The sequence below is a fragment of the Ictidomys tridecemlineatus genome, chromosome Y (genome assembly GCF_052094955.1).
Source record: "Ictidomys tridecemlineatus isolate mIctTri1 chromosome Y, mIctTri1.hap1, whole genome shotgun sequence".
NCBI lineage: Eukaryota > Metazoa > Chordata > Mammalia > Rodentia > Sciuridae > Ictidomys > Ictidomys tridecemlineatus.
In genome coordinates, this window is record NC_135494.1 from 2,432,102 (window position 1) to 2,448,173 (window position 16,072).

Genomic DNA, 16,072 nt, shown 5'->3' on the forward strand with positions numbered 1-16,072 from the left:
CAATGGTTATTAACATCTAGACAATCAACCTCTGACAAGGAATGTTGGAATAACTTTCCGTTTGCAGCGAGCAGCTCTGAGCAGCTCTGAGTGCTTGAAGAATCTCCACTCGTTCAGGCCTGATAGGAAGGGCTGCAGGATGGGATGCTCTGTTCTAGTGAGCCGTTCGTGAAACCACATCCTTAGCTTTGTGGTTAGCATTGCCAAGCTGCCAGGCCAGGAAACTGATAGCCAGGAGCTTCGACATGGAACTTCTTAGAAACCCCCTTCCCTAGGGACAAAGACCCTTCCTGATGATGGCCATATTTAGAGCACCCTCCTAGGGTGGTTACATTAGGCATAAGATGATTGGCTTATGGATATTATCTTGCTTGTGTACGATTGATGGGCACGCACGCCCCACTCTATCTCCCCCACCCCACGACTAAGGTAGCTGAGAAACTAATTGACCACATCGGTAACCAGAATGGCAGCAAAGGTACATTGCCCAAGAAAAATGGAAACCAAAGAGAACAATTTCACATTATATAAGAATTGTTATTTTGTGTTGCCAAGTATGTTATGCTAGGTAACTATTAGGGGGTACAGAGGAGGGGCTTTCCCACGGGAGAAGCATTTCTTACATGATATGGAGTCTCAGGGTAAAATGGAGTCTGTTTGGTCATTGTCCATACAGCCTCGCCCATAACAACACCACCACACCAGCACTTGGAATGCCTTTTAAAGACTTATCATCCCATTTCTCTCCAGATGGACACAGTATTGAAAATCCGTTTCCTTGCTTTTTGTCTCGAGTTTTGAAATTTGAAACTATGACTCTTCCTCTTTCCTTTATTTTTGCATTATTATGAAAAAGGTTTTCAGTATGTCATATTGATACTTGGGTATATATTTGTGAGACTCGATGGCAAGATATTAATCCCCTTTTTTGATTAAATAAACTTTGTTTTCCAGAGCAATTTCAGGCTTACATAATTTATTAGTCGATGTTCGCTATAGGAACAGTATCAACAGGGAGTGTGATTATAAAAGGGGACTTATTAGATTGGCCTATTTGACTGAAGCTGTGTGTCCACAGTGGCCATCTGCAGCTGGAGAGCTTGTTAGTAGTAGCTGCAGAGTCCAAGAGGCTGAAGCCTCAGAACAAGAGGGATCAGTGGTGCTGCCCTAGTCCAGACCAAAGGTTCTGGAAACTCCCTGGAGAATCACAGGCAGAGTCCACTTTGGGAGAGTGAAGAAGGCAGAGTCTGATATCCTCAGGCCACTGCAGCTGCCATTGGAGAAGAAAGGGGCTTGCTCTGCTGCTGCTTCCTCCTCCTTCAAACTTTTGTTCCACCCAAGACACTGTCCTATTGGATGGGGCTGCCTAGCTGAAGGAGGTTTCCCCACCTCAGTTGGCTATCTCACATGCCAATCATTCCTAGACACACCCTCACAGACACACCCAGAAGCCCCTTCCTATCAGTATCTCTTAATCCAATCAAGTCGACAATTCAAATGAGCCATTCGTTACACATAGTATCAAACATCCCTATCTCCAATTTATACTCTCCACTGTTTTCAACATCTTGCGTTGGTGTAGGATATCAGTTACTGAACCAGTGTTGGACATTTGATGAAGAGAGTGGATGGAGGAACACATTATGATAAGCCAAAGTTCATCCCTTACGGTTCCTCCTCTGTGTGATGTGATTGTGTGTGTCACGTAATTTACAAGATAATGTCATACAGAAGAGTTTCACTGCTCTGTGAATCCTGTGTTCCCCCTGTTCATCACTCCTCCTCATTCCTCCCTCCTTCTCTGCTCCCTGAGTCCCTGGCACCCATCAATTCTGCTACTGCATCTAAAATGTTGTTTTTTCTAGAATGTTCTTGACTTGGAATCTTACTGCACTTGGCCATTTCAAACTGGCTTCTTTCACTTACCAGTCTGCCTTTAAGGGTGCTGTGTCTTTCCAGGCTGCAGAGCTCATTTACTGGGTGATGTTCTTTGGTGTCCTTAAACTGCAGCTCGTCCATTCAGTATTGAAAGGTGCATCTTCCTTGCATCTAGCTTTGGGCAGTTTTGGATATGGCTGCTGTAGTCGCAGCTGTGAGGTTTTCTGTGCACATGATTTTTATCTCATTTGGGTAGACACCTGAGAGTGTGGTGACTTAATTCTGGAGTGCACCATGTTTATTTGGTAAGAGCGTGACTGTCTTCCAGAGAGGCTGTTACCCTTCTGTTCACCTGAGCAAGGGAAGAGTTCTTGCCGATTCATGTTTTCTCTGTCTTTCAGTGTTTGGCATTTGGCCACTCCAGTGGGTATCTGGTAGCACCTTATTGTTTAATTTAAAGTTTCCTAATTAAATGCTGGTGAATATCTTCTCACACCTGTGTTAACAGTCTCTATTTCTTGGATAAGTGTCTTTCCAGGTTTTTTTGCCCACTTCCAACTTAGTTGCTTGCTTTCTTACTGAGTGTTCTTCCTGCATGTTGAATACCAACCCAGTGTCACCATGTGTCGTGACAACATTTTGTCCAGTTCTCCAGCATGTCTTCTCATTCTGTCAAGTGCATCTTTTGAAAAACACAAACTTCATTTTGATCAAGTTCGATTTACAAGTTTTTCACTCACAGATCATGTGTCTGATGTTGCATATGAAGCTGTCATGCCAGCCCAGGTTTCTCTGTAAGTACTTCTGTGTCATTTTAGTGAAGTTCTGAAGTTTGCATTTTGTACTATGATGTATAGGCAATTTTTTTTGGTGCTGACAAGTGAACCCAGAGCCTGCTAAGTGCCAGGCAGGTGCTATGCTAGAGCTGCAGCCCCAGCTCTGTGTCTGAGCTTCCACTGGGAGCTGATTCTGTGACATTTGTGAAGTGAATATTTTTTCTTTTTTTGCATATTAATGTCCAGGTGCCTTGGCAATTTTTTCCAGGAGAGTATATTTTCCATTGATTTTTCTTTGCTCCTTTTTTAAAAAATCAGTGGAATATATTTATACTGTGCCAAATACCACACTCTTGATGATTGTAGATTTTTAGTAGTTCCTAACCTCAGGTGGTGTCCATCCTGAGAATTTAGTGTTCATGACTGTGTTGGTTGTTCTTGATCTTTTACTGAAAACATAAAGTAATTTTTATTGGGATCATATTGAATCCATAACTGAAATTGGTAAGAATTAATAATGACCCTGAGGCTTCTCATCTGTGAACATGAAATATCTGCATGTATTTGCCTTGTCTTTCGCACTCTCATTAGAAGTTTGCAGGTTTTTTTTTTATAGATTCTTATCAGATTTATATATGAGTATTTCTCTTTTATTGGTGCTGTATAAGAGGTGTTTGTTTTTGGTGCTGGGTGTTGAACTCAGGGCTGATCTACCATTGAGCGACATTCCCAATTCTATTATTATTATTATTATTATTATTATTATTATTTTAAACACAGACTTGCTAAATTGCACAGTCTGGACTCAAAGTGGTGACCATCCTGGTCAGCCCCCTGAGTGTTAGTGGTCAGCCCCCTGAGTGTTAGAGACCATGTGCATTGCCTGCATGCCCAGCTTGCTGATGTCAGTCATATAATAATTGTCCTCTTATTTAGCATGACAACACTAATATCATCTCGTTGCTTTTCATGATTCTTCATGATTCCACATAGAGAAGAGGATCACGCTGTCTATCAAGACATTGATGTGTTTCTGAGCTTGAGTGTGTGTTTTCCATTATTCTTAACTTTTTTCTTTAACTATTGATGTAGTCATGATATTTATTATTTAGCTTTGTGTTGTGATGGATAATGTTAACTGATTTTCCAGTTTTGAATCAGCCTCCCAGAGTTGTAATAATTCCCTCTTGGCTGCGGTATATAATTTTATTTTTGGTCTCAATTCAGTAATGTTTGGTGAGGAATTTTGCATTGATGATCATGAGAGTCATTCATAATATCTTTTTTTATTTAATACTTTTCTTTATCTATTTAATTTGGATAATTTGTTAACTTAAGTCTCAAAAGAATTAGGAGGTTTAACTTGCCTTGTGTGTTGTAGGAAAAAAAGTAGAAAATTGGTGGCAGTTCTTATGTGTCTCATGGAAGCCTGTTTGAGATGTCAGAGCCTTGCCTTGTCTTTTTGGGTAGTAATTAGTTATTGAGTCTGTTTTCTCGGTAACCATGGGCTCATCTCTTTTGTGTATTTACCCTGTGTGTAGGTTGTAGGAGATTGTCTCTCTCAGAGAAATGGTCCAATATCTCTAAGTTGTCTAATTTGTGTCAAGCACATATTCATGAAAATCTTTAATCTCAATGCATTTGTCATGATGATACTTTTAATTCTCTTAGTTTATCAGTTCTGTTGCTCTTTGCTTTAAAGTTATTGTATATTTTATTCCTTTATTTTATTTATTTTGTTTGCATGGTGGTGATGATTGAGCCCAGTTCCTCCCATATGCTAGGGATGCACTCTTGCACTGAGCCACAATCCCAATCCCTGTCCTCTGTATTCTTAGCCTTATGTCAGTTTATCAGTGATGCTGATGTTCATGAAGGGCTTGATTTTGCAGACTGCGGATTTCCTGTTTTATCAACACCCACTCTGTTACCTTCCTGTGCTTGATTTAGGTTTACCTGCTCTTCTTTCTCTGGTCTCCTGAAGTGGAAGTTTCAATGATTGCTTTAGCTCTTCTTTTCTGAAATGTGCTTTCAATGACTTAGGTACCAATGAAGCATCCCCTGTGCTGTTTTCTACAGATTTCCTATGGTGGACTTTTACATTGTATTTTCTTTAGAATGGTCACCTTTTCTCTCGAGTCACCTCTTTCTCTTGATCTGTTTAGAGCCCTGTGCATCACCTCCATTTGTCTAAAGGCTTTCTGGATGCTTCTTATCTGATTTCTGCTTTACCCTCCATGTTCTTTGAGTATACATGGGATTTCTTTGGGGTTGCATGCTTGTAGAGGTGTGGTTCATGGCTCAGGATGTCCTGGGGGTGTTGCTGTGACCCTGAGAACTCTGTGTGCTTCCCCTTTGGCTGAAGTCCAGTGAAACCCTCCTGTCTGCCTTTCTGATCTAACAGAGTCAGGCTGATGTCTCCAGTGTAAGTGTGCATTCTTCATTGTCCTAGACAGTTCTCTATGGCTCTACCTGGTGTATTTTTCACTTTGTTTCAGTTGCATGCATATTAAAATTTAAGAGCGTTATTTTACAGTTTAGACCAGAAACAGAACAGGCATGTAATCCCATGTTATGGGCAGAAGGATTCCAAGTACAAAGACAGCCTCAGTATATGTTAGAGACCCCCTGAACAAATTAGATCCTATCTCAAAACAAAAGTAAATAAATAAAATTTATAAGGCTGGGGATGTGGCTTAGTTGTTAAGCACCTCTGTGTTCCATTCCTAGTATATATTAAAAAAAAAAGAAAAAGAAATGAAAAGAAAAAGAAGGAAAGAAAGAAAAACCGGAAAGAAGAAAGAAACGAAGGAAGAAAATTTAACCTAGGGATTCTGAAGTCTGATCTTGCTCAGGGTTGGTCAATCTCAAGTCATGTGTTTTTCCTTTGCTGAGCCATGGCTTCCTGTTTTTCAGTATTCTTTGTACATTTTGTTGTTGAAAAGTGGATGGAAATGTGTTCTCCCCTTTCTCCTAGGGTGCTCTTCCTGTTTCTTGAAGGCTTCATGCATTTGCTTAGAAACTGCTTGGTCTGCGGTGTGTGTGGTGAATTGGCTTGTGTTCAGTCCATTTCTAGACTCCCCTGAGTGCCAGTGTGGTGGGACAGAAGGGAAGCCAACAGACAAGACTCTGTCTTAAAACTTCAAATGTGAGGGCTGGGGATATAGCTCAGTTGTTAGGGTGCTTGCCCTGCATGCACAAGGCCCTGGGTTTGATCCCCAGCACCAAAAAAAAAAAAAAAAAATGTGAGAGGGATGTGGCTGCATGATTTTTATCCCCTGGACTGGATTTGATTTCTGCTATGTTTTTAATCTGCCCCACCATAAATAAATAAATAAAACCATGTTTCCTTTAACTTTCTGAAAAGTGTTTTAGTCTTTCACATTTCAATGTGTAATCCATGGACTTTTGTCTGCAGAATAGAGGGATGGAGGGAGTGCCTTTTGCCATGTAGATTCCAGTTTGCCTGCACCATCACTGTGCTCAGACAACCATTGCACATGTGGCCCGTTCTTGATCAAAGTGTCCTTGAGCAGAACATTGGTGTGTGCCTCATAGTTGTCCATCATCTGAGTGAGACATCTGCTGTTCAGAGGAATTTGACAATCCTTGGATATTCATTGTTGACATGAGGTTTGGAAGAGCACTTTCTGCTGTCAGTTTTTCAGACTTATACAGGCTGTTTTCAGACTTATACAGCTTTGTAAGAAGGCTGTTTTTCAGACTTATACAGCTTTGTAAGGCTGTTGTTTTTGACAAGGTGACATCTTGGGCACATTGAGTTATTTCTGAGACACATGCCATCTTTCCACACACTCCGTTCTGCTTTGACATTAACCACCGGGTATTGTCAAATTGTCATGTTTGTTAATCATGGTGCTTGGGGCTGGGGTTGTGGCTCACTGGTAGATTGCTTGCCTAGCATTTGTGAGGCACTGAGTTTGGTTCACAGCATTATATTAAAATAAAATGAATAAAGGTGTTAATCGTTGTGTTTGATTACTAGTTTGCTTAGTTTTCCTCTGGAGTAAATCACCTGCAAACTTCTATTTGTTCTTGTTATAATCAACCAAATTGAGCTCAATCCCCAGTGAACACATTGTGACTAACTGTGTGAAATGTTGTCTAAATATTGTCTATGAGGGAAGATCCTTAGTGACCCATGCCCAGAGGTTGTGGGTGGGGCCTAATTCTAGGCATTTATTTAAGGAGGGAACAATAAACTTTCAGAAGGAAATGGGAGATCAGTAATTTCCATGTTGTTGACAATAACTGTAGAGGCCCAGTGAGCCACTGTGGTTGGCAGAATCTGTCAGAAATGCTGTTTTGTGATTCCAGCAATTTTCTACTCAGTCAGCTTTCTTTTCTAAGTTTAAGTAATATTGGGAGTGTTAATGTAAGCTCTCTACTGCACAGGATAATGTTAGGACCTGTAATAGCTAAAGCCAACAGAGAATTTAGGAGTGACCTGGAAGGCTTTCTTACTTCCTATGAACACACCAAAGGAAGGGTGTCCAACGTTCTACTGTTTGCCTTTTGAGTGGCCCAATTCTACTGCTGGAATGGCCATGAACAATCAAATGCAGTAAGGATTTCATGGACCAAATTGTGGAATGAATTAGGAGGCCAGGGAATCATGTCAACATCATGCATGTTGAGTGTAGATTTCTCATGCTGTCAATCTTTCTTCACCTCCACTATACATTTGATGGAATATTTTAGATCTCAGTTACCTTTGAGGATGTGGCTGTGAACTTCAACCAGGAGGAGTGGGCTTTGCTGGATGCTTCCCAGAAGAGCCTTTACAGAGATGTGATGCTGGAAGTCCTCAGAAACCTGGCATCTATAGGTAATAATGATGTTTTTAAAATTAATCAAATAGAACTCATGTTTATTTTGGTCATTTATGTAGAAGGTGAAAAGAGAATCAGTTGTTGAATTATTGCAGCATAAATGACACCTAGGATTTGGAAAAGCATTTCTAGCTCCTAAAAATTTATAAAGATCATTCTGGTTTTGCATTTTAGGAAACAAATGGGAAGACAAGACCATTGAAGATCAGATCGAACATTCTGGGAGCATTCTAAGGTAATTGTACTCACAAGAGGAATCCTGGAGGGAATCTGAGAATGTCATATAATATTTAAAACAAACCAACCAGAGAAATATGCACAATTTGAAATGTATTTATTCTTACAAGATTTTTTTTTTGCAGGAAATATATACTTAACTGTAACAGATATTCAGTGTTTTCAAAGTGCTTGACATGCAAAAAGTACTATGAAATTGCATATGTGAATATCACTATTTGCATGATAGCCATAGGGAAGCTGTGTTGTAAACGATTGTTTCCTTTCAATCTCTTGATTTTCAGGCCATTTGAACAAGTCAGAAAACCTAGCCTTTACCTGTTGTTCATAGTAACATAAGCTTATGATCTTTAAATAAATAGAACAATGTGAATGAATCAAGCATTGATAATGTGCTGGTCATTCTTCAAAGAAGCCATGTGGTAAACTTCAGAGGCCAAGAAGATAGTGTGGGGAAACTTTCAATGAGATTCCAGTTCTTAACTGGACAAAGACAAATTTTAATACAGTAAATACATGTAAGTGTGTTATGTATACAAAAGACTACATGTCCTTTATTTTGTCATAGGCACGTCACATGTCACTCTGGACATGAACCCTACAAGCATGAGGAACGTGCAGAGAAGCCATGTGAATTGAAACATTGCAGGAAATCTGTGGTTACTCCCAAAAGCGTTCACACACAAATGTTAACACAGACTGGAGATGGACCTTATGAAAGTACAGTACGTGGGAAAGTCATCAGTCGTTCCAGTGACATTCAAAGGCATGAAGATTCTCATACTGGGTGGCAACACTATGAATATCAACAATGTGGTGAAGCCTCATCTTCTCCCACAGGTGTTCCAAGACACATGAGAACACACAGTGGAGGTAAACCTGTTCAATGTGAGATATGTGGGAAAGCCGTTCATTCCTCCTCTTTAGTTAGAAGACATGAAAGAACTCATTCTGGAGAGAAACTCTGTGAATGTAAAGAAGGTGGTCGGACCTGTACTTCACTCATAAGTCTTCAAAGGCACAGGATCACACACACTGAAAATGCACCTTTTAAATGTGAGGTATGTGGGAAAGACTGTGTTTACCCCAGTTTATTTAGAATACATCAGAAAACACATGCTGGGGAGAAGCCCTATGAATGTAAGCAGTGTGGCAAAGCTTTCGCTAAGCCCTCTGCCCTTGTGTCACATGAACGAACTCATACTGGAGAGAAACCTTATGAATGTCAACAATGTGAAAAGGCCTTTTCTACATCCTCTTATGTTCAGATACATAAACGAATTCATACTGGAGAAAAGCCCTATGAATGTAAACAGTGTGGGAAAGCCTTTGTTACATCCTCTCAGCTCCATGTACACAAAAGAACACATACTGGAGAGAAGCCGTATGAATGTCAACAATGTGGAAAGGCCTTTGCTAGGTCGTGTCACCTTCAGATCCACGAAAGAACACATACTGGAGAGAAATTCTATGAATGTCAACAATGTGGAAAAGCCTTTGCTACATCCACTGAGCTTCACATCCATGGGAGAACACATACTGGAGAGAAGCCCTATGAATGTAAGCAGTGTGGCAAAGCCTTTGCTAGATCCAGTAACCTTCAGATTCATGGAAGAACACATACTGGAGAGAAGCCCTATGAATGTCAACAATGTGGAAAAGCCTTTGCTACATTCTCTTCTGTTCAGGCACATGAACGGTTTCATACTGGAGAGAAGCCATATGAATGCAAGCAGTGTAGAAAAGCTTTTGCTACATCTAGTGAGCTTCACATACATAGAAGAACACATACTGGAGAGAAGCCCTATGAGTGTAAGCAGTGTGGCAAAGCCTTTGCTAGATCCAGTCACCTTCACAGACATGGAAGAACACATACTGGAGAGAAGCCCTATGAATGTCAACAATGTGGCAAAGCCTTTGCTAGATCCAGTCACCTTCAAAGACATGGAAGAACACATACTGGAGAGAAGCCCTATGAATGTCAACAATGTGATGAAGCCTTTGCTAGATCCACTTACCTTCGGAGACATGAACAAACTCACACTGCAGAGAAATCACACTCATGAATACAACTGGCTTAGTCTTCTGTTGTTACTCTCTCACTCATAAACATGTAGGAAGCTTACTGAAGAAATATCCTTTGAGTGTGAAATGTGGTAAATCACTATTCCTTCTCACCTTCAAATAGAAGAAAAGGCTCATATATATACATATATTCTACTGGGGATATAGTCTGGTGGTGCTCACCACTGAGCCACATTCCCAATTCTTTTTATTTTGTATTTAGAGAAAGTGACTTGCTGGGACCCCAGAATCATCTTAACATACACTTGTTTGTTCGTATGTATGCAGTAACCGTGGGGTGACACATGGCAATAGAGTAGTCATAGGCTATGGAGGCCAGGAGTAAGCCGTCAGAACGTGCCATGGTCATAAAGAAGAAGACTTGCTCACCAAAGTTCAGTCCGGAGATACTTTTTTTGGCCAGAGAGAAAATTGAGGGCCACCTTGAGAACAGTGACATCGGGTCCCTAAGGGAGAGCTCTGAGGAGAATGTACATGGGGTGAGGAGGTGGGGATCCAAGAAGATGAGGCCAGTCGTTCCCGAGTTCCCCAAATGGGCAGGGACAGACACAAAGATGAGCAGGAGCAGCAGAAGTAGGCTGTTTTGTGGAAACAACCCCAAGCAAATAAAGTCATTTGAAGTTTGGTTTCATTTCTCTGTGAAAACCTACTACTACAAATTCCTAGAAAGAAAAAATTGAGCATTCAACCTGGAATGAAACGCTAAAGGAAAACAAGAAGAAATTGCCTTTATTAGTACTTGTTCAGAATTGTTTTTGCCTCAGCCTGTACCTTTTCTTGAGTTGACATCGAGAAATCAGTTGAATGTTCCTGCCCGAGTTCTTTCTGGTAACTATCCCAGCACATCACACACACACACACACACACACACACACACACACACACACACACACACACACGATCTTGGAATACAGAGTCAAGCACAACACCCAACAAACACGATGCTGCCGCTGGAGGCTGCCTTCCTGGAGACTCCTGGCAGGAGCATGTCTAATGCCAATGTCTCGGCTTGGCACTGAATCACGAGCCACTCACAGCTTTGTAGATTCAAACAGCAATTCTTTATTCCCGAACTCACACCGGCCTCCACACACGTTCAGGGGAAATCCAAAATCTGCCCGCCCAATTCACCTACTCCACGAGGCTTTTTTTCCAAAATCCCATTTGAATCTCACGAGAACTCAACGGGACCAAGCAGCAGGAACAACCTATTCCCAGCAGCAATAATCTTCAACCTCCAACTTCCCTAAAACCCATATTGTCTTAAACCGGGATCGCCCTAAACTTGTCTTAAACCGGGAACGCCTTAAACTCAAGGAGCGGGATACTTCCTCAAACCTGATCAGCTCTAAACCCGGATCCGCCCTGGTCCTTGAGCAAGGTCACCTTACATGCAATGTCAACAGCGAAATTCCAAGGCAAGTCCATTTAACATGGGGTACGCTGGCAAGGAAATTTCGATGCGTCATTCCTACTTGGCAATGGCCCTCAGCAGTCTGAGAACTCTGCACCAGTCTCAGCACCTCAGGAAGCCAGGGTTCTGTTCTCCCAGACCCATTGAGCACTCATGCTCACCACAGTCATAGCCTGGGTGGCTCCGAAGTTCCTTGGGTGCCTGAATCTGCATTAGTGACCTTGCCTTCTCCCCATCACTAGTTCCTGCTCTTCTCTCCCCACCAGCAGAACTGTAGCTGATGAGGCCAGGGTCTTCTCCCAGGGGCTGTGCTGCTCACCTTCTAAACACAAGCTTCTCTGCAGTTCCTATAACTGGGTCACCCTGCAAACATGGTTCTTGTCCTGTGAAGGTATAGTGTGTCCTATGAAACCCACCCTAATTACAATATATATATATATATATATATATATATATATATATATATATATATTTGGATATTGTCTCCTCCCTAAAAAAGTTTAAGTTCTATAATCTCAAATACATAATTTTCATTCCAATTTATCTTTCTTTGTGTAAGCAAATAACACATGAGAAAAATGACATTAAAATAATATGTGCAAGTCTTTTTCTATTTTCCACAGTAGCAAGCATAACTCCTGTGATGATGGGATTACAATATGGGTTTTGATGTTGGAAACACACACTCAGGTGCTTTTTCTGATTATATTGGAATCTCTGAGAGGCCATCAGAGTAGGTATTGAGCCTGTGTGCCTTTTTCACATTTCCAATAATTTATTAACCGTTTGGTAAATTTTTTGCTGTTTGTCCAATAAAACATTCAATACAGTTTTCTGAACTATGACTGCCCTCCAAAAGACGACACTGAGTTTTGTGTCTGAACACAGATCGAGGCATGTAGACCGTAGAGGGCATGTCCACTTCCTCTCCCTGAGCTGCAGTCTCTTCTTCATACACAACAGGCACCAGGGTGAATCTGGGGCTCAGCTCTTCAAGTTGGAAGGAATGGGAGCTGTGCTGGTGCCCGCGTTCAGTGCAGGCAACTGAACTAAAGCCACTCGTGTGAACTTGGGGTGACACAAAATAACACACAGACATTTTTATAAGCTTCACCATGGCTTCCCCAGCTCTCAGCCTCAGGCTCTCACCAAAGGGGCAAGAAAAAAATCATAAGAGACTGACAGAGGGAGTGCACGTTCTGAAGTGGCCTTTTATTGGGGAACACTATTTCTTGGAACATTCTATCTGAAAAAGGGCAAAAGGAATAGGATTACAAAGGAACAGGTGAGTGTAACTTATCCCCAGGGGGCAACGCTTACTCCTGGAGCCACACCTTATTATTCCAGTGGAGGTAAAGCCCAAGTTACTGGGGAACACAATAATTGTTCAGAACCTCTTGCTTCAGGACTCAAAGGCATGATCATTCAGTGTGATTCCCCACACATCCCCACTTTGAAAAAGTAACTGATGAGTTCCTCTCTCCAGTTCCTGAATTCTTGCGTGGAAGGCACAAAATCCTATGATTACAATACAAGAGAGAATTAACAGCAAAGAGAACAGTCCAATAATATACTATGCATAATATTTTAGAATGTTTCCAGGGTAAAAACCCGTTTAATTGTTGAAATATTTGATTGGCTAAAGAGGTAGGATCTGACAAATCAACCTTACTTTTTTTTATCTTTCATATGATAATGTAACTCCAAAAGATCCAAGCTGTTGCTATTCTTTGCCCAAATACCCAATAAATGGTTTTTAACCTTTTTCCAATTCGATTTGGAAGCAATGTATTTGGCAGCAGTAACATACACATATTTATAATCAGTGTGACATTGGAACCTTTTCTAGAACTTTAAAGCTGAATGCTCATTACCAATATTTATGGCAGTACCTTCTAAGGTATTTAACTCAGTTTCAATCTTTTCATCAACAATTATCTGATTGTGAAGACCTTTGGAAGTGTTCTGAGCCAAATTATTCAGAAAATTTGCAGGCTGGGCATTTTGAGTTATGACCACCAAAGCTGTGACCAAGGAAGCAATAAATGAAACTAAGGCAGCCACTTCAAGTATGAAGAGTCCAAGAGGTTGCTTAGGTCCAGTCAGCTGGCCATGTATTTGTTGTAAGAGTTGAAAACCAGCATCAGCATACCATGGCTCTGAAATATTAACTGGAAATAAGACAAAAGAGGGCTGGTGAACTATCACTCTTCCCTTCCCTCGACTATACCATGTTATACAATTAGTTAAATTGCATCTATTACAGGCTACAAGATATTAATCATCTTTCTTTTACATTTCAGATCTCCAGTAATTAATATGTAAGAATATTGAACACAGACTCTCAGGCCACACAAGAATTTATTTAAAATTCTGCCTAAAAAGTCAGGTAAAAGCTTGTCAGTAAAATGTAAAAATTCTGAGGCAGCAATCAAACACCAAACATCTTTCTGAGTGCCACTTTGGTTAAAGGTCAAGGTGTTCCTAAAAAATCGTCCAGGGGTCATGGCAGTACCCTTGCATAATTGAATCTTGTCAATCCTAGGAAACCAGTCTAAAGTATACTCACTAGCTCTAGACACCCTAAACTGTACTGGCAAGGTATTTATACAATCCATCCACTTAGCAAAAGTGCCAATTTCTATTGTAGAATGATTAGGACATTGAGTGGAAGTTCTGTTGAAATTACTTGCTTGTTACAAGGAAGTCCCACTTTCATAACTGTTCTAATGTATGGCTTTGAGTCCCCAAGACCAATATGATTAGCTGGTCTAGGCCCCCAAACTGCTGCCTTTTCCTCCAAGAACACTCTCAGTCAGCCAGCATGTTTATTGAGGGAGACCAGCACATACATACCTGAGCACTAAAGCCTGAATAATTAAGTCCAGTCAAATGGATGGAGTAACATTGGTGTCTGTCAATCCTCCCATCATATGAGTCATTGGCAAATACTGGGATGGATTCTGCAGTCCACACTGCTGAGGGTCCTAAAGATGGACCTGGAAAATGAGTCCAATAAGCTTTTCCCTGTGTCCCACTCACCTGGCAGCTCCACAGAACTAGGAGAACTAGCATTGCTACTAGCATCGCAGCTGGAGGCTGAGTTGGTCTTGCTGCTGAATCATCAGATTCCTCAACTGCTTCCATGAGGGTAGCTTCACCATTGGGTCTCTCTGGGCCATCTTTTTTTTCCCCCTCTTCCTTTGAAGGTTCCTCTTCTTGCTGGGAGTCAGGGCTGACATCTCTGGATCACTCCTCAGTTGTTTGAACCTTGGCTCTAGTTCTTCCATGTCTGATGGTGCATTCAGGTATCCAAAGAGGACAAAATGCACCTTCTGGGAAAAATACAAGCATGACCTCTACTCCACATTATCACTAGATCTGGGCCTTTCCATTGACCTGTTTTTTAATCTTTCCGCCAAACTTGACATAAAGGACTTGTTGCTGTGGAAGACGTATCACTCAGCTGCAGGGCGACCTTCTGAGTCACATGTATGGAAAATTAAAAAGAAACATGGTACGACTAAAGATATTTTGGGGAGTTCTACTTCCCCCTTCCTGTTTTTGTAATTGTAGCTTACTAGAAAAATGAGCTCATTCTACAAAAGCTTGACCCTGAGGTTGTAAGAAATACCTGTTTTATGGTCGATATGAAACTATTGGCAAAACTGCAGAAAAGGACCTAGTATAAGCTGGTGCATTATCAGTTTTAATCTGCAAAGGGCATTGGAATATGGCAGTGGGAGCTAGGCAGTGAGAAATAATGTGGTGAGTATTTTCTTTCATACAGGCTGTGTCAGAGACAAATCTAGAATAAGTGTCTACAAATACATGTACATAAAAGTGTTTGCCAAATTGAGAAATGTGAGTTACATCCATTTGCCATAACTGACGTAGGCAGAACCCATGGGGATTTACCCCAGATGGTAAAAATGGGAAGTGTATAACACATTGGGGGCATTGACATACAACTTGATAGCTTGCTCTCTAGTAATATTAAAATTTTTATGCAAACTAGAAGCATTTTGATGATGCAAAGAATGTAAAAATTATGCACAGTCATACAAAGATTTGCTGACAGAGAGCAACAGGTTTATCAGTCTTATCATTACCTGATGTTAAAGGCCCTGGGAGATTACTGTGGGCCATATATGGCCTACAAAACACGAATGTTGATGCCTTTGGATTATCTTCTGCAGGGTATGAAACAAGTTGATAACTCTTGCAACGATGTATACCCAATAATTGAAGATTCAATTATTTTAGTAACTCCAATTGTATGTAAATTATTAGAATAAATATTCATTGACATTTGCAAAATAACTTAAAGCACAAATGAGAGCTTGAAGTTCTTCTTGTTGTGCAGAAGTACATGAGGTTTGTATTATGTATGAGAATCACTATAAATGCCTGCTTTACTTGAGCTTGATCTATCAGTGAACACTGATAGTGCCCAAACTATTTGTTGAGCATGCACAATTTTTGGAAAATTAAATGTAGTTACTAAAACAAATGGAAAAATTTTATCATGAGGATAATGACTTTCTATGTGACCAGGAAAATTAGCAAAAGCTACTTGCCAAGTATTAGAAGTTTGGAAAAGCCAATCACTGTATTGCGTAGAATATGGGATAATAATAGCATAAGGTTCTGATCCAACCAGCCGTAAAACTCACATTCTGCCTTTAGTATCCACTGAGCAAGAAAAGTCAGGAAAAGGAGTTGAATTTTGAGGAGAATGAGCTAAGTGGGCCATTCAAGGACTCCCAGTGGATCCATATCGCTTCTGTAGGTGTGTGAGAAGTGGGACATATTAATAAACATATGGG

At 40.8% G+C, this 16,072-nt stretch overlaps 1 protein-coding gene across 1 annotated transcript in view; it reads left to right on the plus strand.

The window, feature by feature from the left end:
• Positions 1–10,460, plus strand: part of LOC110599148 (uncharacterized) — a 19,949-nt gene extending 9,489 nt beyond the window's left edge. The window contains 4 exon segments of the mRNA XM_078035356.1: positions 7,377–7,503; positions 7,682–7,742; positions 8,313–9,697; positions 9,700–10,460. Coding sequence (XP_077891482.1) covers positions 7,470–7,503; positions 7,682–7,742; positions 8,313–9,697; positions 9,700–9,722 — 1,503 coding nt within the window. The 5' untranslated portion in view covers positions 7,377–7,469 and the 3' untranslated portion in view covers positions 9,723–10,460.
• The last annotated feature ends 5,612 nt before the right edge of the window (positions 10,461–16,072 follow it).